The sequence below is a fragment of the Zeus faber genome, assembly GCF_960531495.2.
Source record: "Zeus faber genome assembly, chromosome: 15".
Lineage (NCBI taxonomy): Eukaryota > Metazoa > Chordata > Actinopteri > Zeiformes > Zeidae > Zeus > Zeus faber.
This window is the reverse complement of record NC_137194.1, coordinates 9,082,770-9,108,406: the sequence shown is the minus strand read 5'-3', so window position 1 is coordinate 9,108,406 and position 25,637 is coordinate 9,082,770. Positions and strand designations below refer to the sequence as shown.

The 25,637-nt window shown below is 43.8% G+C and overlaps 3 protein-coding genes across 3 annotated transcripts in view; 2 read left to right on the top strand and 1 right to left on the bottom strand.

Moving 5' to 3' along the window:
- Positions 1-15,286: 15,286 nt before the first annotated feature.
- On the top strand, positions 15,287-18,012 carry masp2 (MBL associated serine protease 2; the record flags this gene model as incomplete). Its single annotated transcript, XM_080014569.1, has 6 exons — positions 15,287-15,294; positions 15,456-15,630; positions 15,743-15,917; positions 16,208-16,339; positions 17,436-17,632; positions 17,854-18,012. The coding sequence occupies 6 exons, from the start codon at positions 15,287-15,289 to the stop codon at positions 18,010-18,012; spliced, it is 846 nt and encodes a 281-aa protein (XP_079870695.1).
- A 246-nt stretch (positions 18,013-18,258) lies between these two features.
- Positions 18,259-24,367, bottom strand: dffa (DNA fragmentation factor, alpha polypeptide). Its single transcript, XM_080016034.1, has 6 exons — positions 24,252-24,367; positions 23,084-23,242; positions 22,814-22,968; positions 22,510-22,714; positions 21,694-21,821; positions 18,259-20,997 (listed from the first exon to the last, which is right to left on the bottom strand). Exons 1-6 carry the CDS (start codon positions 24,343-24,345, stop codon positions 20,773-20,775), a joined length of 966 nt encoding a protein of 321 aa, XP_079872160.1. The 5' UTR covers positions 24,346-24,367; the 3' UTR covers positions 18,259-20,772.
- Positions 24,368-24,685: 318 nt separating this feature from the next.
- pex14 (peroxisomal biogenesis factor 14) overlaps positions 24,686-25,637 on the top strand; it is a gene marked incomplete at its 3' end in the record, with an annotated part of 51,657 nt that continues 50,705 nt past the window's right edge. The window contains exon 1 of the mRNA XM_080015465.1: positions 24,686-24,767. Coding sequence (XP_079871591.1) covers positions 24,732-24,767 — 36 coding nt within the window. The 5' untranslated portion in view covers positions 24,686-24,731. The remainder of the gene's footprint in view (positions 24,768-25,637) is intronic.

The window sequence follows — 25,637 nt, the reverse complement described above, 5'->3', positions numbered from 1 at the left end:
ACAACCCTGCCTTCTGTGTCTCTGTGCTGGAGGCCCCTGAACACTACCACTTGGGTGGTGGTGTGTGGTAGGTGAAGCTGCCACAGCGTTGCACACGGATGACACAACTATGGTGATTATTGAAATGGTTCATAAGGGATGCTACAGGATATTACCAAATGTTTTATTGACTATATTGATGTGTTTTATGGTCAATGATATGACCAAAGGGGGGTAAAGTGATGGCAAACCTCCAAATTTGGCTTTGGAATAGCCAGCCGTATTGCCATCATCAATAAAACTTAGGCCCCCTGTTGTATTCTCGCTTGACCGTGAAAGGTCATGTATTATTACTTTAACATGCTGCAAATGGAAACGTACTGAGCTTTGTGTTCATGGGAAAATACTGCCTGTGTACCAAGACCACCTAATTTCAGGTCAACCGCGAGGAATCCGTCTTCAACCGCGAGGAATCCGTCTTCAACCGCGAGGAATCCGTCTTCAACCGAGAGGGTCCAGCCGCTCAAGGTCATCTCGTCTAGGAGCACCGAAGAACACCGTACGAAAACTCAGTTGAACTGAAGCACTAAGCCGCAACGCCTTTGGAGAGCGGCGTGTTTCCGATGCTTGCAAGCGTCTAAAATAAACTTCGGCTTGGACTTAGGATTTGTCTCACGCTTGGCTACATTAGTATGAATTCAGAAGTGTGCTGTAGAAATTTCCACAGCGGTGTCGTAGAGAATAATCCCGTAGCAGATAATAGTCACGACAGCAAAAAGGTTCAGTGGACGCAAGTCAAACCTCACCAGCGGAGGTAGCCAAACACTTGACAGCATGATGGATGAATGGCATAAAAGCACAGACGCAAACTCAAACGTTATATCACAACTGCATCGGCGCCTCTGTGGGCCCTGTGACCTTGTCTGAACAAACACCGCAGGTTGTGAGCTTCACAAAAGCCTTCCGTTACGAAACCACCGAACACCAAGGCCGGAGCGCCAAGACCCATAACCTGGTGTTGTGAGCCCCGAACCCTGACCCCTGACCCACGGACAAAAAAGTGAAAGTCTGATGCGCCGCCTCCAGCGCCACTCGCCGCGTCCAGGCGCTCGGCCATCTCCACCTCCTTCCTCCTCCGGGAGACTGGAGGCTTTTCTTCTTGAAGGACAGGACTTGGCTCCATGATTATACGTGTTTCAGGTGTTTCTGTTGTGTTGTCCTCCACTTTACACCAGCTTTCACTCAGGAAAACTGGCATATATTCAGGAACCTCACGGCACAATCTCAGATGTAAAATGCGATTATATATCCTGTAAGGGAAAAAAACTCCTAACTTTAGCGCTTGGAAAATGGGAAACGGTCTCAGTTATCATGGCAACGCTCAGAATCACTTCTTTCAGGACAATCTCCAAAATGCCATTTCAAATTTTTTTGCCGTCTTTAATTATTATTCTATCCATTATCATATAGAATTTTAGTAAAAAAATTGTAATAGGAAAGGAATGCGGCGGTTTACGGTAATATCATTTGACACACATTTTAGACACATCGTCGTGTGTATTCCAGTTTCTGTAGAAAGTAAGATCAACCCGGAATGTTCAATGAAGTTATAACAGAGATGCTGTAATTTGGACATCTTACAATTGAATTTCTTTGTCGATTCCCGTGTCTCATAGTTCGATCCCAAAGCTCATTTCCTTTCCGGCGGAGGCGAAACGCAGCCACGGCTCATGTCCGTTGATCCAACGCTGTGGAGCTGATCGGAAATGAGAGGTGGAGTTTACACCTAATTGTAGAGCTGCGGTTTTCGGGGGAAAGTGTGAACTGACAGGCGGACTAACAGTGAGTGTCACTCTCCATTTCTTTTTTGCACCAAGAGCAAATAATAAAATCCACGCTCTCATTTAAAAACATACAGCTCAATTGAAATTATTTCAATGACCCAATAACACTGTGCGAGTCTCTACCCACAGGTACGGGTTCAGGGAGGGAGGCAGAGACTTTCTGGCAGCGTGGGGCGCCGACATGGCGTGGACTTTATTAATAATCAAAAAGGCCCACTGGCAAAAACGTGAACGGAAAAGAAAAGGAAATGTCAGTGCCTCTGCTTCTTCAGCGGCCGCCGGCCGATCCGCCGGGCGTTTCCGTGTCCTGCGCCACGCCATCCCAACTGCAAGACAAAGCAGCACGTGGGAAAACTCTCCCGGCCGGGTCCGGCCAATCAGCGCCAAATGAGGCTGATTCGGCGGAACCGGTACAGCTGCGCCGCGGCGGGAAGAAGCCAGCGCTGCCGCCCGCAGACCGGGGCTTGGCCACGCCCCTCTCGCCTGCCACAAACACAAAGTAAACACCCTAGCCACTTTTTCGAGGTCCACATTTGGAGGCAGAGGGAGGCTTCTCTGTATATTGTACTTTATTAACCCAGCGCTGGCGGCGGCCCTATTCATCTCCGTCAGTCCTGCTCAATTTGTCGGGCTGTGACATTTCGGATTGCCTGGCTCCACGTCGCCGAACAAATGCAGCCAGAGCGGTCGGAAGCCCGAGTGTTTTGTTCACAGTCATTACTTTGTCATTAGTTTACTTCATTATTTCACACTTTATGCACGTCTAATAGGAACATCCAACATCGTAACATATTGTATATATGACAGAAAATAAGGAAAAGCATAAGTTTGTCCGTCCATCCATCCATCTATCTATCTATCTATCTATCTATCTATCTATCTATCTATCTATCTATCTATCTATCTATCTATCTATCTATCTATCTATCTATCTATCTATCTATCTATCTATCTATCTATCTATCTATCTATCTATCTGTCTGTCTGTCTGTCTGTCTGTCTGTCTGTCTATCTGTCTGTCTATCTATCTATCCATCTGTCTATATACATTTAGTTTCACATTCATGGAGCACGCGGGGCCATTCAGAACGCAGTAGGCTGATTGTTGTCAAATGAGGCAGGGGCCCCCTCCAACTTCAAGGGGCACAAGGGGAACCATGAGGAAGAAATGCTAAGGTGTGTCTCATGGGCACCCAGGGTTGCGGGGCTTATGGGTACACCAGTGTACGAGGAACCTCCAGATTTAGGGTTAGACCCCGAGTGAAACCCCATTTACCAAGAGCCAGGTAAGCCAACCCACTCAGAGTGGCCAAACGTGTGTGTGATGTCCTGTATTCTGTACGTGTCCCAAAGTGTTTCGCTCAGGAGCTCCAGGGGGACTGCAGACCCTCCCCCCTCCCTCCCCCCACCAGGGCCTAATGATGCCTGATGGCTTGTGGACTGATTATTTGTCTAGCGCCTCCAGAGCTAAAAGCATATCATAATAGGCCCTCAGCTCGCTGCGAGCGCAGTCAGGGCTCACAAAATGAGCCGTCATCAGCGCGAGGAATGGACGAGGCGGCCGCTGCCACCGGTCGCTATAGTGACCTTTTTTAATCCTGGATGCTGCCTCTTCACGGAGATGGAATGGTTGATAGTGCCAGTGTAAACACAACGCAGCGACGTTTTTAACCTTGTACCAGGATTAGCAGCCTCCGTAGATGAGCCATAGCCATAGATGAGTGGCGGGATTGCATTCTCGATATAAATGACACCATCGTATTACCTGTATAGGCAGTGTTTTGAAGGTCAGCCTTAATTATTTCCTCTGAAGAAAGAATACAACGATTCAGATGATTTTTTTTTTTTTGCCCCAACTTCTGATTGCTCCATCACCTTCTTTGGGATATTTGACATAAGTGACATGTGACATAAAATTCATTTGAAGCCTTTTTGAAGACAGCAAACAGACACAAGGGGTTGATAAATAATTTAGTTTGACTATTTAAATAAATCTCCCAAAACACATTCTTTCATTTAAAAGGACCAAAATAATCCAAAACTATCATACTGAAACACACACAGTAGCACTTTAGGGCCCATTATTACAGACTCTGTTACATCAGGACACTGGAGAAGACATGTACTTTTATTTTCAATACTGTATGTCCATTTAGGAGCAAGTACAATACTTTATACTTTTACCTGAGTAGAAATGTGGATGTGGTATTTTCACTTGTACGAGGGTCTTTTTGTGTCAGGGTATTTGTACATTTTACTGAAATGAAAAGCCCTGCGTACATCTACAGTTACTCTCCAATAAACCCTCAGCCAGTTCATTAGAGTTGGTTTTCGAATGTGTGGCGACCTTTGACTTAGGCCCTCTCCAGTTGATTGTGTGGATAGCTGGATGGATGGATGGATGGATGGATGGATGGAGGGAGGGAAGAGAGAGGAGAGGACGAGGAGCCTCCGTCCATATGCACCAGACCATGTGCAGCTACCCCGATCACCGTCTACCCTGTGATTAGCTGCAGAAATGGCCTTGCTTCGCCTCGTCACTTTGTACCTGTAATGGATGTGTTACCACAGCAGCTGATAGAATCTCAAGTAATGCTATTTCTCCCAGAAATTGGAGTCGCGGCCTTTCCGAGATTTTTGGCGACAATGGGGCCCTTGTGGGCTGTCGGCGTACCTAATGGCGGTTGTTCTCAACAACACGGAATCTCCCTGCGTTAAATGCTTGAACTGATGAGAAGCGTCAAGAGCCTAAATGTCAATGCAACATAAAGCTTGACACTAATGGTGGGTCGTTCTTGTTTTTTGGGGCGGGGCGGGAGGTGTTGGATAGTGCCGTGGCGAAGTCCCGACTGTAGTCAAGGAGGGAGCTGTGTGTTGTCGTATTGGAAATCCATACGCAGCATTCAGGCCCACTGTCATTTCTCTCCGGACTAACGGACCCGGAAATGTTTAATCGATTTCACTAGAAACGAACCCCAATTAATCTTCCTCCCATTTGAGTCATCGTCGCTCAGCATTATTACGTAACTTCATATCAATTATGTAGGCATTTCACTGATTAGAATGTGTAGCTGGGTGTTTCAGCGTAGATTTTCTACATTCAATTATGTTACGTCACGTCACTGATCAGACGCTCTTGTCCAAAGCAAATTCAAATTTAATTACAACATTTTGTTGGTCGCATCACAGCTAATCTCATCCACTTACAGGCCTGTGAAGATCTTACAACAAATAAATAAATATATACATATATTTATTTATTGTGTCTTTGTTAATCTTCCTTGTTTCTTGTTTATTTTAGGTTTGTTTTTTTGTTTATTGTTTATCATTAGGTGTATATATATATATACTGTATATATATACACACACACACATATACAGTATATATTTAATAGAATATATTATATATATAAATATATATATCATATATATATCATATATATTATGTCATACTGTATATTAATAATACAATATATATTTATATATTATAGTATATAAATATACAGTATATCAACAATACAAATTTGTGTTGTTGATTGTTTATTTTTGGATTATTTTTCTGGTTTATTTATGTGTGGATACAATTATTTAAATGAATAAAAAATTATGATTTGATATAAATGTATGGTATCATATATGAAATCATGTCAAATCATACTAAATAATATTAATGACATTTTTATATAATTTAAATATTTGTGTTTAATAAATAGTTGAGGATTATTTTAACTTTAGGTTCAAAATGATCCACGGTATGTTCCATACCAGGACAAATAGATGAAGTTGGCTTTCTTTTGATGTAAATAGTCGCTCTTGCTGCTGCCACACGGAGCAGTTTGGATGGTAACGAAGGAGTGAGCAGCGTAATGAAGGGAATGATGTGCTGCTAAGTGCGGCACCTGTGTGCCATTTCTCATCATTGTTCTCCAGACCCGGTGTCAGCGGCTGTTTTACCGCCGAATTTCCAAAAGCTGTGGCCTGGCTGAAGCGGCGGAGGAAATGACCGAATTTGTTATCCCTGAAAAAGAAAAAAAAAGAGGCATTCAGGGCTAAATCGAAAGAGTAATGGCCGTCTGACGTCAGGAACGAAATTCAACACAAAGGGGCTCAACATTGATTCATCAGGAGGCATTTTTTTCCTCATTAGCATCGGCACTAAAAGGTGCAGCTGGTTGGCTATAATGGAATCTCACAGCCGCCCCCACCCCTTCCACGGTGCGTGGAACTTTTACTCAAAGCTCGATTCAGCCAAGCAGCAATTCGACCGGTATCCATGTATTTCAGTCATCTCAATAATTCATGTGGATCCAAATGAGGGAAACTTCCGTGGTTCATATCAAAAACCTTGTTCCATGGAGGGCTGCTTCTTCACTTTAGGGATCAACACCAGTATTTTACTGCTTCAGACGTTGACCCAGAAACAAATAAAATGTACCGATCAGCCACAAAATTAAAACCACTGACAGGTGAAGTGAATAACATTGATCATCTTGTTCCAATGGCACCTATCAAGGGGTGGGATGTATGAGGCAGCAAGTGAACAGTCAGATTTCGAAGTATGTGTTGGAAGCAGGAAAGAAAGGCAAGCATAAGGATCTGAGCGACTTTGACAAGGGCCAAATTGGGATGGCTACACGACTGGGTCAGAGCATCTCCAAAACGACAGGTATTGTGGGATATTCCCTGTATGCAGTGGTTAGTACCTACCAAAAGTCGTCCAAGGAAGGACAACCAGTGAACCGGCGACAGGGTCATGGACAATCATGGACTCATAGATGCACGTGGGGAGCGAAGTGTAGACTGTCTGGTCCGATCCCACAGAAGAGCTACTGTGCCTCAAATTGCTGAAAAAGTTAATGCTGCTATGATAGAAAGGTGTCAGAACACACAGTGCAGGGAAGTTTGCTGCGTATGGGGCTGTGTAGCCGCGGACCAGTTAGAGCGCCCATGCTGACCCCTGTCCACTGCCGAAAGCGCCGATAATGGGCATGTGGGCGCCTACAATGGGCATCTATGGACCATAGAGCAATGGAAGAAGATTGCCTGGTCTGATGAATCACACTTTATTTTACATCATGTGGATGGTGGGGTTCGTGTTCGTAGTTTTCCTAGGGAAGAGATGGCACCAGGATGCACTATGGGAAGAAGGCAAGCCGACGGAGGCAGCGTGATGCGCTGGGCAATGTTCTGCTGGGAAACCTTGGGTCCTGGCATTCATGTGGATGATACTTTGACACGTACCACCTTCCTAAACATTGTTGCAGACCAAGTATAACCCGTCATGACAACGGTATTCCCTGATGGCAGTTGCCTCTTTCAGCAGGATAATGTGTCCTACAAAATTTGTTCAGGAATGGTTTGAGGAACATGACAAAGAGTTCAAGGTGTCCTGGTGCCCGATACCACAGGACACCTTTAGAGGTCTTGTGGAGTGCATGCCTTGACCGGTCGGAGCTGTTCTGGCAGCACAAGGGGGAGCTACACAATATTAGGCAGATGGTTTTCATGTTGTGTGTGATCGGTGTACATTTTTGCAATGCGACAAGTTTCAGTCTGACAGTACTACCGGCAGTGACGTCGGTTTTAATGGAACTGGGCTTAAAACAAAGTAAATACTGTAAGTCACTGTATAAAATAATGACGTTATTAACATTAACGTTCGTTAACTCTCGACTTAACTCTTCATGGAACATGGTAAATGTCCAGCTGAGTTGTTGCTCGAGTTGATGTACTGGAAAAAACGTGCTCTCCCATTTTCGGACGCAGTTCCTCCGACAGCCACTAGGGGAGACGATCCGGTTGTCGGATGCGGATACACATTCGGTGTAAAGTACGCTCTATGGTTAAAAAAAAATCCTGGACTTGACCAACTTTATGGCTGAAAAGTGGAAAAAGTTTGATAATAAATCAATTTGCTGTTTTCCTTTATTTTTATACCTTCCACTCATCACTCACCCGGATTGACGAGAACAATGCGAAGCTTAATGGGAACATTATCTGGAACAATGACGAGTACACCGTAGAACAAAGAAATGCTAATGTCCTCCGAGTGCTGGATGCACTCGCTCCATTCCACTCACCTTCCTCCTGAACATCTGGCCCCGGGGCCCGACTCAAGTCAATTCCGCGGCTGTGAAAACAAAGGGAGACGTGGCAATTTCTGTGGGCAAAGTCATCACGGACCTTTTCCTCTGGTTCCCGTGCGCCCGGGGGAAGGAAAATAAAACGCTTTTGGATTGTTGATACATTTCTGAGAACGAGTTGATGGCGCCGAGAGATGGCGAGGACGCGAGGAATTCATTTCATCAACAGACGGGGAATAACGCGGTGGACAGTTAGATCTAAATATTTCCATTTCCATATACATATTTTTGTTGTATAACTTGTCGTTTTGTCAGTCTACATGGCATCCTCCTTGCATAACTCTGGTGTTTAGAAGCAAATTGCTGTGGATTAAGTCGACATTGTTCCTGGCTATTCAAATCAAGTGACACATTGCCACTTATCCAAGTCCCTAATTACACTTTAGGCTGCAGCATGTGGGTGGTGAGTGGTGGTCGGGGAGCGGGGGGAGGCTGCCGGGGTTCCACTGCAGACGGGAACGAGGGAGGGCCAACGGGTGTGGGTGGAGACGTGGAGACATGGAGATGGTGCCATGGCGACGGGTAAACCACCCTCCCTCGACGACTGTTCGACGTCCACCGTTTCTTTCCAGGGATGTCGCGCGTTGACGGAGACGGTGGCGCGCGAGTCCGAGGCGGGGTCGGCGGAAAGTAAAAAAAAAAAAAAGCTCTCTGGCCGTCTTCAATTTGATCTCACGCATCGATTCGAGCATCTCTCCCTCCCTCTCTCTCTCTCTCTCTCTCTCCCTCTCTCTCTCTTTCTCCCTCTCTCTCCCTCTCTCTCTCTCTCTCTCCCTCTCTCTCTCTCTCTCTCTCCATCATTGTGTTTTCTTTATGACCCGAGAACGTCGTGTTGCTGTTGTGCCGTCGTCCGTCTCCATTGATCTCCCACTCCGGCTCCCTGCTCCCGGCACTAATGGCGGCCTGACGTCGTATGAGGAAGCACTTCATTATGGCTCGCGACAGAGAGCCGCGGCGCCAGGGCCGCGCTCCGGGGTTTGATCGGGCCGAAATCAAGAGCGGCCTGAGCTCCGCGGCCGGTGCACATTCGCCGGCTGTTTACCGCGCTTCCGGGACGGGTTCCTCATTAAAACCCCGGCTGATGAGCAGGTCGCGCGCGCGGTGACACGGTGCTCGGTGTGCGATGACGCATGTGCAACTTGAGCTCTTTGTCCATGGCCGAGGTCAGTCATGTGCGGAGAGGTTGTTTGTTTGTTTTTTCGTGCGAGAAAAAAAGGGGGAGAAGTGGGGGAGTGGCTTTCAAATTTCAGGCAAGGGAAGAACAAGCTTTTCAAAGGCATTTGCAAAAATCGACCACCTCTATGCCAGCATTTTGACGACACTATGGATATAGATCATGTATGGTACTTTCAGGGCGGGGAGGTACAACCCATTTTAATCTTCCAGAATTCAAATTTCGAGCAATTATATCTCGTAATTATATCTATCTAGTTGTCTTGCTGTCTTGGTTGAGGCAAAAGGCAACTCTGAATATCATATATAAAATAAATAAATCTAATTTTACTAATAATAACAACAACAATAATAATAATAATAATAATAATAATAATAATAATAATAATAATAATAATAATGATAATAATAATAAAATAATAATAATAATAATATTAATAATAATAATAATAATAATAATAATAACAATAATAAAACAATTATTCTACAATCAACAATAATTATATACTAAAAATGTCAGTTATCTCCAGTAGTAAGATGTTTAAATTAGTTTTGATGTCAGGTACAATATCTTGTTTTTTTTTGGTAATGTCCATTCTATTCACATAAAAGTAACATGTATGGTATTTGACGTTTGAAATACAGAAATGTAAAGCCTGAACATGATTTTTACATGTTATTATCCAACTGAATGAACCATTCATCATTTCACAGAGACGCTACAGTCACAGCAGCTGTTTGTAAAAACCACAGCGGACTAGAGCTGTTTTTTGACTTTTGAAGAATCACGAAAGCTTGAAAAAAAAAGGCCAAATCCGGCCCAAATCCCTTCTAGTTTTTATCTGGTGTGCAGGATGAGAGGCTTCTATCCTTAAATTATGCAGGAAATGCCGTTGATTTTTACAAAGTCAAGCAAGTGAGTTGGAACCTTACAGATTTTGATAATAAAAACTCTTTATTAATTCTGACGGTTTCTGTCCGTCTGTATCTCTGTCAACTATCACAATTTAAATAAAACAAAATCGAAATCAAAATGAGCAAGTATAGAGTACATTTTGGACATATTCCCCCGGTCAGATTTTCTGTATTTTTGTCGATGTTTCACATTGAATTTGGTGATTTTTGTGGATTGTCATGGTATATAGAGTCTGAGGGAAAAAAACCCCATGATAATAATAATTTATTTTTCTTGATGGAAGCAAAAAGTAATCAAATAGGCAAAGATGAGGTATGAAAAAAGTAATGGGCCCCTCTGGTAAACTCAGCCCAATTAAAGGTCCAACTGGGATGAGTCAGTCCCAATTCCGCCTAATTTCACTCTCGCTGTATTTGACTCCTAATACCTTAGTGAATCAGTCACTCCTAGAGGGACACTATTGAACCTCTCGAACAGCTCCAGATCGGTTGTTTATGGCTCAACATAAATCCCCAGTCAGAGACATGTGTCGTCGTCCAAGAAGTCGGCTTGGAACGGCAGCGAATCATCCGATCTGACAAAATCTCTTCGAGAGCGACGAGTAAAAGTTCAGTCGGTGTAACGAGTCGGAAGCTCCGGCTCGTTCGGCTCAGAGTCGTGGGTGGAATTCACGACGACAATCATTGAACTCAAGAGTCAAAAACCTTTATCTGGGTGGAATGCAAAGTGTAAATCAGCCGCATTCAATATGAATTATGCCAAAATGACTTCAGCTTTTCTCTTCGCCTCAGTTCAGCCGGTGCGACTCGCCCTTGTCGGACCCGACTCCCGAGTCATCTTCAAAGATTTGTTGGCCCCGACCGAATCGTTCGCGACTCCTGCGTCACTCGTCCAAAGCTGGCAGACAGCGCCTTGACAACACGGGCCTCAAAAGTTCTGGATCAGTGCTTTCCACAGACGGAGGAGTCATTAGCGGAGCGTGTGACACATTGAACAGCCTCACAACTGAATAAATGTCATTTCACGTGTGTGATGTGTGATGCGTGATGCGTTCTTCAAAAAAGTGAAAGATCAGCACGGAGGGAAGGCAATTATATGGACTCTGTTGTAGATTTAAACGGCACGGCCCTGACATATGTATTTCAATAGCGAGGGGAAGCCTCCCCACTCTATAGAAAAATAGAAAGGGTTTTTTTCAGTGTTTTTTCTATTTATTTACCCCCCTACCCCTCCAACCAAACACTGCAAGTGACAGTGTCAAGGTCTGGTCTCTGCTGTTTCGTAACCGCGCAACTCGACGCCGGGTGGCTGTTAGGAACCATGCACCACGGGCCTGGAACTAAAATGTCTGACTAATCATTGGTGAAACCTGTCCGACCGTTTTAACAGATGTCACTCAGGTTGTCTATAGGTTTAGCACCTTTATCCTTTTCTTGCATATTACCAAAAATGACACTCATTGAGTGACAGAAATTAGAGCGCAGGACGTCCTTTCATCATTCATCTCGACTTGATTCATGACATGGTATGCTGATATCTTGAAGATACAGTATACTGAGAGGTGAAGCGTGATAACATGTAACATGTCCAGCCCAATAGCGGTATATCAATCTTTTGCGTCTTTATTCATGTTTGTCATTCATCGTATTTGTATGCGATGGCGTCTCAGCTCTTCTTGAATTGTATTTCATTGATTCATGATGATGATTCATACATCCATTCAAAGTAACAATATAATACAAACACAACTCAAAGGCTTTTTTTATTTTTATACTTTTAATTCAATTTTTAAGACTCATCTTAAATCAAATTGTTCAAAGGCATATATTTGCAAATTTCCTAATCTCAGATAATAATAATATTTTTTTTTAACATATTTAACTTCTAATTTCACTTATTTGTACATATTCAGACTTATAAAAAATATATGAATGTGAAATGCAACTGGAAAAAAGATACCTTAAATTCTCACATTGCATTACAAGATCATTTCTAACATGACAACTTTGGAGCAGTAATCAGATCCACTACATATATAAATACATACATACTGTATATAGATATGTATACACACACACACACACACACACGCACACATACATGTGCTTACAATAATTATGGCAGATAGAGTGTTTCGAGTTTTTTTTATATATATTTTTTGTAAATTTATATTAGAGACAAAAGAAGTGTGACTGCAGGAAACAGAAATAAAATACTAGTACTTCCTGAAAGGTGAATATTCAGCTTATGGTTGAAAACAGTGAATGAATTCATCATTGAGTGATAATTAAACCTTTAGAAATGACAGAATGACAGAATGATGGGGAAATAGCTGTTCCTCATTTGGGAAAGGCGTGTGAGTGTGTGTGTGTGTGTGTGTGTGTGTGTTGGCATGGGTGTTGATCGCATAATCCATTGTATTCAATTTCATTTTCACGAAAATTGTTCGTGGGGAAGGTTTCCGGTGCATTTAGGAAGTATTCAGAACCATTCACCACATTCACAGTCGCAACCTCAATTTGTGAGGTATTGAATTTGGTTTTATTTTTAACCAATCTACACACAATACCTCATCATGTGTGACCGTATCACGCAGCGTTCCCCATTGCTATTCCCCCATTTGCCCTGTTCAGCGCCGCCAATTTGGGTGGTTGTGTCTGAGAACAGCAAACCTTAAAGTGCAGACGTTGGTGGACAACACTACAAGTCCCAGAACTTTTCCCAGAACACCTCCAAGACGGTGCCTTTCTTTTTTTCTAAAGTTTGATTTTTTGAGGAAGTGGGGATGTATTATTTTTTTTCGTTTCTTTTTTGCTCGCCTCTCACTTGGTGGGCACGGTGGACCCCGTCACCAACAGTCAAATATCATACTGTATATTTCTTTGAACAAAATGATCGTATGGATTCCCACTTTGAATCCACAGATTTCCAACGGGGTTCAATTTCGCAGCTTTGGCTGGGACACCACCGCCAAACGCGTCCTCAAGCCGCGGCGTCCTGTCGCGGTGGCGGATTTCGGGTCATCCTCGCGAAAGGTGAATAATCACAGTCAGCGGCCGGGGCCCCCGTCGCTCCAGCTCCTCCGTTGCTGCCCAGGGCGGCTACAAACTTCTCTTCCCCGCCCCCCGTGGCGGTTTTGGAAGTTGTCAGCGCCGAGGACGTCGTTATTCCTGTTGCGTCTGAGTTCCGCGGCTTGGACCTCAAGGTTTGTTTTTCTCCCTCGGCCGTGCACTTTGAACCAATCACGGGGAATCTATTCAGGTTTGGCCACAGGCCCCTTCCGCCCAGGTTCGCAGAGACATCTCGAGGATGATCAAAGGAAAGGGACGCATCTGAGGGTCGCAGCAAAGAGCCCCGGTATTCATACACATAATATGGTGCTTAATATTATTTAAATCACACAATGGGCGGACTGCAAAAGGTTTGTGTACCCGACGACACCAAAGTAATTCCTCACCAACCGAGCGCACGGGCTTAACAAACCAAAAGTCCAGCAATCTTAGAGCACCAGGCGTGGGGCAGATTTTGCCGTTTTTTTTTTTTTTCCCCTCCTATCCTTATTACCGCTGGAAAAAGTCCGGAAATATATCGAAATCATTGTTTATGCAACGTGGTCAAGCACCAAGTGAGCGGTGGCACAATTAGGCGCCGGGAGGGGGGGGGGGGGGGGGGGGGTGAGCGTTTGGTCGTCTGGTTGTCGGTGCAGGGGCCAGCGTCCTCGGAGGAGGAGCGCCAGGTCATCGCACCATTCCAGAGGAGCACAGGCGTTTGGTCAGCGAAATTACCGCTGACGTTTGTGTGGATAATTATTGTAATTCACTCAAACATCGGCCGTTAGCTCTGTAGTGCTGGAGGTGAATGGGGGTGCTTATTATCAACCTACTTATCGTCATTTGTCGGCTGTTGAAACACCCTGTCGCTGCTAAATATCCGTAGTAGGTCATTTCATTGAACCCTATTCATTGTTCCTTTACAATAAAGTCTGGTGTTAATAGTAATTGCCACAGTACAGATGGCTTTCAAATTATTTTTGACCCCGCTAATGCAAACTTTCATCATCCACCTGTGTTTTTATTAAATGCACAAAATAAAAAAAATAAATAAAATAATAGATGGGGAAAAAATGTTTGTTGATTTTTCTTTTTTTTTTTTCTTTTAGTCTTTAATGAAACGCCACACCACCGGGCAATTACCGCGGTGGGGTCAGAAATAATTAGCCCCTTTGCATCTGGTTTGATCAGCGTCACTGTCAAAATGGACAAGACGCGTTTTCACAGGGGCACTGATGTGTGATACGTGTGATAGGTGTGTCCTACTTTGGGAGCCGCTCATCAATACACGTCACGACGTTCACGGCGTTAACTTAGTCTCGGTTTTGCTCTCCACCGACCATGTGCAGCAATGTGGAGGACGGAGTTTATTTCATTCATTAGAATTCATTGGGGGTTCAGATCTGCCATTAAAAGTGACTGGGGGTTCATCAGCTCAACACCTTTTCATCATTTATCTATATTTTATGATGCAGTATACTGTCAGATGATAAATATGATTACATCCAATTATTGTCCAGCCCTATACTGATGTATACATCTTTATCCAACATCTTATTCATATCCTATTAGCTTATTAGGTTTATTATTATATATAATTATTATTATTTTATATTATTATTTAGGTTATTATTGATTTGTATTCCATTCATGACAATTCCATTTGGTCAAACATATATGAATTATATGATCTTTTACATTGCTGATTGTATTCAAAGTAACAAAATAATAAAAACACAACTCAAAAGCTTATAAAACAGTATTATTTAATGTTATAATATGTATATTTTTGTGTCATGATATTTTCGGTTGATGTCTTTTTTTTTTTTATATGGGGACCACTGAAAGAAATAAGTCATTACTTAGAAAAATTGCCTTAATTTAATGAAAATTTTCAGAATTATATATTGTATAAAAAAATAGACGCTTGAATTGTTAACATCTATATTTTATAAGTTTCCTCATTTTAAACTTGAGAAACTGAGGTATACATTTTAAGCTGCAAAAACATAAAAAATATATATACAAGCGAGGATAAATGGATCGTCCGTCTTGTTTTGGTCATTTTGGCCTGGACGCTGAGGTCATTGACCCTCAGTTCACAGCGGGTGGAGGGTTGCCGCTCCCACCCACGCGCTACGAAACACAGGGTTCACAAACGGCGGCTCCTCCGAAGCAGAGATGAGCAGGTAGGGCTCCGTCACCTCGCTCCTTCGTGAACGCACGTCCTGGAAACCGTGTTTGCTTCCCCGCCTCATAATCTCACCCCTGGCAGGGCGTCACGTCTCTCTGTCCTCTGGCTCCTCCTCCTCCTCCTCCTCCTCCTCCTCCTCCTGCGCGGGTCTCACAGCGTGGACGTGACGGGGTTGTACGGGAGCTTCACGTCCCCAAACTTCCCCGCTCCGTACCCCGACGACCAGCGCGTGGCGTGGAACATCAGCGTCCAGGACGGCCACAGGGTCAAGCTCTACTTCACACACTTCAGCGTGGAGCCCTCGCAGCGGTGCGAGTACGACTACATCCAGGTACCGTCACCGGCAGCTGCCACAAGACAGCAAGACCAACAAAAGGGGCAGACCCTCCAAAGCCGCTCGCGGCGCTGGAGCGGCGGCTTGACCTTTGACCTTGTCACCTCAGGTGTTGGCGGAGGGCAACGAGACCATGCGGTTCTGCGGCGAAGGGGAGAAGGAGGGCACTGCCCCGGGGAACGCCGTCATCCTGTCGGCGGGGAACCGTATGACGGTGGTGTTTAAAAGCGACTACTCCAATGAGGGGCGATTCACCGGCTTCCAAGCGTTTTACGCCTCCGAAGGTGACGTGGAAGGGCGTCGCCGCCGCCTGAAGGCAAATAAACATTTTGAAACGATGTTGGTATTGTGTGACCCCCCTGTACAATAAAACTACAATGGGTTTTATGACCAACATGTACACACACCACACACAAATTTGTTTTAACCCTAGAAGACCCGAGGGCTGGAAAACATATCATACCTGTATCAAACATACTGTATATTTTTATTTATTGAAGTATTTTATTATTATTATTATTATTTTTTTTTTTAATTGTATTTAAGCTCCTCTCGGTCTCTCTCCCATTCACAGACGTCAATGAGTGTGTGAAGGTGGCGGACGGGGAGTCTGTGTGCGATCATTTTTGCCACAACTACATCGGTGGATTTTACTGCACTTGTAGGCGGGGATACTTTCTCCATGACAACGGAAAGTCCTGCACCGGTAAGGCGATGTGAGTCAAGGACATTTCCAGGAATCGAGGCGGCCTCGCTCTCACGACGCGGTGGTAATCAGTGAGTAAGCAACTACCAGTCACCGAGTATCAAGGAGAGTCCTCCAGGTTTGCTGCCTCTCGCGACACATTTTAATGATGGATTCATATTAAATTGGTCTTTTTTTTTTTCCCTCCTTTTTTAACCTTCATAAAGCAAATAGCTTTTTAATCGTCCAGGGTCTTTAAATAATCATCATCATGTCAATGTCGTACATATCCTGACACAATATCCAGACTGGAACCAGGCGGACAAAGTGTTTTGGAAAGGGATTTCAATCTGACGCTGACAGGGTCGGCTCACTCGTTTCAGACCGTGAGACATAGTGATGCACAGAGCGAGGTATCTCTGCCTACGGGCGAAGGACAAGGTTAATGACCGTCCCTCCCCGAGGAAAAAACCAAAACCAAAAAAAAAAACCCAAAACAAAACAAAAAAAAGGCAGTCAAAAATTTAAACCTGTTTGTGGCATTAATAGCGCCCTGATGCCAAGTGATCAATCACAGTTACCAGCCAGGATGTTCCTTAATGTTATCCTTTGCTCGAAGAGAAAGAGTAACAAAACAAATCATGTGATGAACGGGCACAAACGATTACCTGCCTTCACATTTCTCTAATTATATGAATTACGGCAACTCAGCCTCCTTGCAATATTCATTTGTTGTTGTCTGTAACATCTGTGTGATAATCTGGCCCAAATGGTTTCAATCATATATATAATGCCGGAAAGTGTCTTAATTGACTAAAAATATGGGAGAGGGGGAAACTTTATTTATTTTTACACACACACACACACACACACACACACACACACACACACACACACACACACACACCTATTTATCTATGCATCTATATACAGTATATATATATATCGAGGGCGGGGTGATGAATTCATTGGGTAATCATAGGGTGGAGGAAAATAAAAAATGGGCAAAAGGGGAGGAAATTAATCTTTCCCTTCTTTTAATCCTTGTATATATACAGACGCAATTAGAGATAGATAAAAAGGGTGAATACATTGTGCTTGTGTGTGCTCTGTGTAGTGCCATGTGAGAGCCAGGTACTGACCACGCTGTCTGGGGGGCTGACCAGCCCAGCCTACCCGAGTCCCTACCCTCCCATGAGCCAATGTGACCACAGCATCCGTCTGCCGCAGGGCTACAGGCTGATCCTCCACTTCGAGGAGCCCTTTGATGTAGAAAGCCACCCAGATGTGCCCTGTCCATACGATACCTTGAAGGTGGGTCACGTGGCTTCAGCGCCGCAGACCGATCAGCGTGGCCACGGCCACTGAGTGAGCAATGTATTCTTCAGCATGCCCGTGGAGGCAGCATGTAATTGTAGCTTGTCCTACAGGATATATGGCCAGGCCGTTTCTAGCATATTTAAGCCTTGAGCCACATATAAGTCAGAGTTGACATCCCTGGTCTATGTTTGTGTTCCCCCGCCCCCTTTATAAAGATTTCAACAGCAGGACAAGAGTACGGCCCCTTCTGTGGATCATCAGCACCGGGTCCGATCGACACTGGAAGTTACCTGGTGCACGTAAAGTTCAGGTCTGACTCGACTGGCAAAAACAAGGGCTGGAAGATCAAGTACACCAGCACCAGATCTGACTAAATCATCACTCAGTATTACTTGGTAGCTTGTTTATTCCATTTTGGCAGCCTGGCTACATTACCGAAAACTTAAATCATTACTTTCTTAATAAGAAATCATTTTTGATCTACCTATAAAAAAAGCAAAAAAAAACAACAAGGTTTACCCAACAGGTAATTTGCAGAAAGACAAACACAAAGAAATAAGTCTGATATATTGGTAGGCATGTATGTATTGGGACATGGCATTTAATATGCATTCAACCACTGTTATTCAATAAAACGATGAATTAAATGTACATGTTGTGACTGAAAAAGCAAAGCTTTGGCAACATTTTCACCCAGCGAACACTTTGACTCCAAAGAAAAATCCAAACTCTAAACCAAACGCAAACAATTATTGCGTCCGTCTGAGCCGGCCAAATAAAAAGACAGCCGCTGCATTCTAATGTGCTGGGGAGGAATATCAAATGTATTTACTAAAATAGTGTTAAAAGTCAAATCAACTGTGCATGTTTGCCTCCTGAGTAAGAAGCGGGTGAGCTGTAGTTGTTTAACCTTCATACATTATGCAGCTTGCTCCCCAAGCAACTTCTCTATCAAAACAGTCATTACGGAAGTTCTTCATTCCCACAAAAAATGCCTCTCCTTTTGATAGTTTTGCACTCACTTCAAAATGTGTGACCTTGAGGTGGGAGGAAAAGTCATGAATGTAGCTGTACGCACGTTTCAGACGGAGCTAAACCTCTTACACAGTGTTATATCATTGATTTGTGCATCGTGAGCTACTCAAAAGTGGTTCGGTGTTAAAATACCAGCTTTCATGCACCACAAAGAAAAGCTCCCCCCCCCCACGAGCACATTAGTACTTTGTAGTTTGAAGGCCAGGTCTCTGGTAGTTATCTACTGACCCACAGCAGTACACTGGAACTTACAACCGAACAAAACAAGGCAACCTTCATTAAACATGTTTTCTTTGTCGTTATTACAGGACCATGTTATCCCATTCAGTAACATCAGATTTGGGCATTGCCTCCACAGGGCAGATGGCTACAGATTTAAAGCATTATTTAAAGCGTGGATATAACACTGCTTGTAGCAATCCACATGAAATCTTTCAAGATGCGCTCACACATCCCATAGTAACATGTAAACCACTCCCCTCCAATTTACTCGCCAGTCAGGGAGAAGCTCGTGTAAATCCACAGGAATCACGCACAACATGAAACCCATTACCTAACTGGAGGGACACATCCAGAGGCGGCATGAGGCCCGCTGCCAATGCTACTTGTACAAGAGAGTAAAGTGACTGTATATAAAATAAATAAAAAGGTTGATTTGAACAGTGACAAATACAGGGTATAGGTTTTACTAGACTTTCTGAACATAACCATCTCCTACTAATGTTTATGGCAGCGTAAGGACGAGGGGCTGTGCTGTCAAACTCTGGGCCTCGCTATTAGACAAGGCTCGTCTATCTGTGCTCGTAAGCTCTTGGGCCCAGCTTGCGGAAATTCAATATTCATTCATGAGGGGAAAAGAAAATAAAAAGGCGCAGTAGAGGAAATTTAGTGTATTTAATCAAAATACTCTTCACATAGATTGCATAGCAATAGAAACTTGGATGTGTGTATAAAAATAATTGTAGACAATAACAAAGTACTCGTTTGTCATGGACGTACCAAAAAAAGGAGTGAAGAATGTGTTTAGACATTTGGGAAACCTAAAATCCAGGCCCATCCAGCAAGTAACAGAATGGGACTTTACCAGTAATTTCCAAATACAACAACGGCTGGCTTTACATGTCACCCTAACAAATGAAATACTCATAAGTATAAAAATATCAAGACACTGGATTGATGACATGACCTGATATTTAAATCCAGCACAATGCTCTTGTATGAGGATCTGACTCCCTCTGTTCAGAACACCAGCTCGTACAATTAATTGATCCAAGGCATTCTAGTATAAGATCCACAAGTCACATGGACATACACAATGTCCACAGTCTCATATCACAACCCCAGGGACAGGTTGGCATCACATCATGCACGGAACAAGCTTTAAATTAACACCCCCCCCCCCCACAATATACGTTTTCAGAGCCTTATTCATTATACTGTCTAATGTACCCGAGTGATGCGATCCATACAAACATGTCAACATTTCTGGTAGGAAGCGATGGCATATTTATTTTGGCAAGAAATTGGCACTGTCAGTCTAATATTGCCTGTTGTTTGTCTTTTCTCAACAACCTTTCAAGAAGTGAAACGCCATCCAGCGCTGTGAGTGCCAGGGCTTCTTGGACACATTAGATGATGACAACTCAAGAGGAGCAAATTATTGGAAAGTTTTGGAGCTGTCGTAAACATGGTCAAGGCCAGGGTTTTGTCAGCCGAGCCTTTTAAATAGTGAGACTTTTGCAAGATTGAAGAATTTTTCTTTACTGTATCGTGATACACAGTATGGGTAGCTGTCGAAAAGCCACGAGGATGAGAGGGTTGTCCTGGAATACTACTCATACGTAGGATGGTTTCTAGGCAAGCAAGAAGGATCATTTAGCTGATCAGCTGATGTCAATATGCACGTTTCCGTACTACGCATACAACTGTGCAAATCACCATCGTCCACGCACCGTTCTTCTGAATGATGTATCCGACAGGTTTGCTTAGTGGCATCAGCATTAAGTCCACGCTTAGGTTTGAATCCCATTCTCCTGATACGTACTGATATACTGTATGCATTCTTTTTTCGTCAGTCTTAAACCATGTAAAGCGTTGGACTACTTGCTGGGCTTGCGTTGTGTTTCTTGGCTGCCCTCAGCCTTCTCCTCGTCTGGCGACTGGCTGACATCCGGCTGGGCGAGGCTGCTGAGCGAGTGGGCGGCCTGAACCTGCTGAAGCCGCTCGCACAGCTGAGCTTCACAGGCCTCCAGCAGAGTGGACGTTCGGTCCCTGTCCCAGCCCAAAACCTGCTCCATGGCCGACACCCCCTTCGTCACCACCATCTGGAGATGAACAGGAATGTTGGAGAGGTTTCCCCTGAGAGAACCTGTGCTTCTTTATATGCAAATCTAAACATATATGACTGTGATGTTCAGTATGTACATGTGTACAACTGGTGTAGTACAGTGGTACCTCGACTTCCGACTGCAATCTATTTACGACTAATCCCAGATACGAGTAGCGATAGTCGCAAAAATTTGTATCGACTTGCGACCGACTGCTCCAAGATACGACCGTGGAAATTTGGAGTTGGCAAGTTGGCGGCCAATCAGCAGTCAATCAGCGGGCAACCTACATCGTGTGTACACATAGTCTGTGGCTTATCGATATTTTTTTTTTCATATTTACTGTGTTTGTGCTGTGTCTTGTTTATTTTCACCCTTCATGATTTCATAATTCATATGTGAAAAATTACTTCGACATACGACTGTTTTAACATACGACCGTTCTTATAGAACAAATTACAGTCGTAAGTCGAGGTACCACTGTATTACTTATTATACAGTAGGCTGCTTTAGGTAGAGCACCACTGCTAAATAACATGTCATTTATATGTCATGTCAAAATGACAAACGTAATCTTTGAGTTGCTACCTTCGCTCTGCCCCTGCATGCGCCACACACAGTATGATGTGGTTTGTAAGACTTGCACGGCAGCGTTCAGCTCAACTAGCCATGTTTCATTTTCAGTGTCAGTACCTGAAGCTCCTCAGCAGAGAGCCTAGTCTCAGGGCTTGTTTTGCCCTTGAGGACCATCAGGGTCCTGGTCATGAAACCAGATGCAGAGTCCACTTCTAACCCGTCTGGCATATCAACATCACCAGCCCCTGAAATGGAAGAAGACAAAATAAATAAATAAAAAGCTCATTCCCTATTCCTATGAGATAGTACTGCATAATTTGATGTAAATACTAACAATAGTGCCACCTAGTGGCAAAAAGACTGACATACAACTCTTATTGGGTAAAAATGGTGGTGCCAATTTTATCATGCAAAAGGTGAAACTTTTAAATGTCAAAAAGCAATGTGAGACCCAAAGCCAGAGACCCAAGACCCTGACGCAAACAGGAAAATGATCAACAGAACCATAAGGCTAATTTAAATCAAAGCCACATTGAAATGTATTGTATGATCTTGGGTGCAAGTATATTATGACCGGCAGATTCCAAGTAATTAGGAGTTGAAGAGGTCATTGAGATGCAAATCAAAAATGCTGACCAGGAACTACATGATACCACAAAGGGGCCTGCATGGCCATGTGATGGAAGAATGAATGATCGTGAATAATTTGCTGACATTAATCAGAATGAATAATCTGGAACAGTCTCGTTGCAGATACCCTTTTAGGACTTTTGGTGGACGGAAAAATTCTCCCACTAAGAGGTCTAAATGACTAAGCAAACAAAGTATGCAATGCATCCAGGCCAGTTCGCTGATACATGATCATGTTTAACAATCCCCAATTAGACCAATTCCAATTGTCCACTGACAGACCAATGCCTCCCCGAACCCCACCTTCCAGGCTGGGCTGCACAGACTGTTCCTGTTGTCCGTCTTCTCGATCCACAGCCTTAAGGTAGAGTTGGAGCAGCTCCTTAGACTGCCTCTCCTCCTCCCTGCGGTCCAATACATTTTGTAGTGTCTCCTGGAGGCTCTGAACCTTCTTCTCCCGGAAGCCCATTGCAAAGGCCAGCTGAGGGCAAGGAACATCCACTAGGGTCTGGAACGCCAAGAGGTACAAGAGTTATAAACAACTATATACAACTCTAGTATTTTGATTTTTAATACATTGGGTACCACCAGAAACTGAGCCAGGTACCTGCAGGTCTGCCTCTGACATTATAATGATGCTAGCCAGGTCTTGTTTCAGCTGCTGGGCCAGGATCCACCATGGCTCCAATACGTAGTTGCTGTCCACAGTATCAGTGTCCAGCAACATAGATTCTCTGGCCATCCAGGCTGTACCACCATCAACTGCAAGAGGAAGTTGAACTGTATGATTAGCAGAAGTAGCACAAATAGTTCCACCACAATGGCTGAATTAAATCCCAAGTCCAGGCAAATAATTTAATGTCGTTGGAAAGCTGACCTCTACGAACAGGAGACCATGTCTCCTTTTCATGCAAGAGCATGAACTTTGTGTTTGAGGGTAAACATAAAAAGTAAGAGTCGTCTTCAACTATCGTTCCGTCATCTTCCAGGACAACAGACACCGGGGAGGCAGGACCAAAGCCAAGAAACCCACAACCTATGCGGAAAGCAGAAAGCAGAGACAGAAAATACTTCAGAAAAGCACAAATTGCAAGTGGAAAGTTACTTAGGAATCTTCCTCCTGGTGTCCTTTATTTTGCGTGGTCTTCCACGAAGCAGGAGACTATCATCGATAATTGATGAAATATAAACAGATCAATATATTGATCCAAAAGAGGTACAAAGTTAAACTCCAGTGGTGAAAGTGAAGGTGCCTGAAGGCCACGCCTGCTGCTGCTGACAGGTATCCTAGGAATGTGCAGGAGAGCAGATCCGGTTTTGTTCACACAAGTTGCAACACGACGGGAAAAAAAGTGCTCAGGGGCACAAGAACGTCTCAAGTATTATTAGTAGTATTACCAGCTTGTTACTCGTAAGGATAATAAACTATCCCCTTAATTGAACAAGTATGTGCATTTTGAAGCTGTAAATTGGATGCTACTACTCTATTTTGTATAAACAAACATACAAGCCGTTCCAGTGTAACGTAAGTCACTAGTACCTTTGGTGACTTGGGTCGTGACTTACGTTACGCTAGAACGGCTTGTAGAGAGGCTAGACGAGAGCAGGGACGTCACAAAGTTCTTCACAGGGGACGTTGCCATAAACATACATACAAAGATACATACAAACGTAGTAAAAACATAAACAGACAAATTACACAAGGGCAAGTTTAAACCAATGGGTCTTAAGCTGCTTTTTAAAGGTGTTCACAGTGTCCACAGATCTCACGTCCAGCAGGAGAGCGTTTAGGAGCCACGACCTCAAAAGCACCGTCTCCTTTTGTTTCAAGTGTCGCCCGGTGCCGCTACCGCTACCATTTTGCATAAACAAACATACAAGCCGGTCCGGCGGCTCCTGACAGTCCGACGTGACTTGTTCTAAAATAAACATCTTTTACCAACGGACCGATCTGAGCTCATCAGCGGCGGCGGCGGCGCCGGGTAGCGTCGCTCATCCCACGCTAACCAACTAGCGAAGAGCTCCCCCTTCGTTGTGAAACTCACCTTTTGTCTTCAGCTGATCTAGAGAAGAGACCACCAGTCCGTACGATTTTTGCCGTGTGAAATCACATATTTTACAGGGTCTCATTTCTGTCATTTTTTTTTTTTTTTTTAGTTTACGCGGAGAGCAGAACAAATGACAAATAGAGACGAGTGGAGTGACAGCGCCCCGCGCCTTCAACGATTCCTGGTGAGTATTGCACCATGGGAAATGTAGTGTTGTTGTAGCCGGCCTCGCCGTATCGTAATACAAACAAAACAAATACAACGTAAGACGCGTGGTGTTGATACAACGAGTTGTTTGGTTTGACTTGAAATTCCCAATTTAAAACTCAAACGGCCACTGTTTTTCATTTAAAAAATAAAAATAATAATAAAAGATAAAATAAAAATCCCGTCTTTTATTCTTATTTGTTTTACGTTCCTTTTAAGGCAAAAGCAATCGATCGCGATCCACTCGACCGCCCGCACTCTTCCAGGAAGATGGCATCCACTGATCAGCCTGAGCCGCCGACACAGGTATATTTCACGCAGTTGTGATATTTAATGAATGTACGAAAGTAGATGATGTTGTTAAAAAAAATAAAAGATAATAAACTTCTGCCTATTTCCTACGAAACAACGCAGAGGTCCTAGGAACTAGGGGAGGTAGAGGTTAGCTCCCTTGCTAAAAAATAGCGGGCTAGCTGTTTAAAAGTTGACACTGTGCTACAGACAGACTGCAGGGCCGGGCTTGTGATGCATGGCCCGGCGCATTGGTTTGTTAACTTAGGACAAAACCAACAAGCTAACGAACTGAGTGAAGGCTTGTTCCATTATCTGGCTTTAATACAAGGCCAGTCTTTGCTAAACCCAGGACAAACCTCCTGTCAGGTTGTCGGGGTGTGTGTTTGCACAGTACTGGCCTGACAGCAAACACATGGCGTCAACGCTTCACCAAACTCAGCTTTATGCGCTAAGGTTTCGTATGCAGGTCGTCTGCTAACTCGCTTCATCGATAGTGATAGCGGTTGATCTGAAGACGCGGGTTATTTTATTATATTTATTCTTTAAGTATAATGGCAACGTCACCTTAAAGACTAGCTGCCCAGAGTTTGTGGATATGTGTCAGAGGTGACACATATCCATAAGTCTCTTAAAACGGTCATGGCAGATATCACCACCAATTGCACTATATTTTTTCAGATTTAAGGATCTCGTACTCGGACTTTCTTTTGCAATTTATCAAAAAATGTGTTAGGATCTTTGAGTGCTACCCACCAACAGTGGAGACAGTACATTTTTATTCATATAATTTTGAAGGAGTACTGTGTAAGATCCTCTGGTGCTGTGCCTCTTGCTGTTTACATGGGGAGTAAACAACCTTAAATTGAAATAAATTCCTCGATT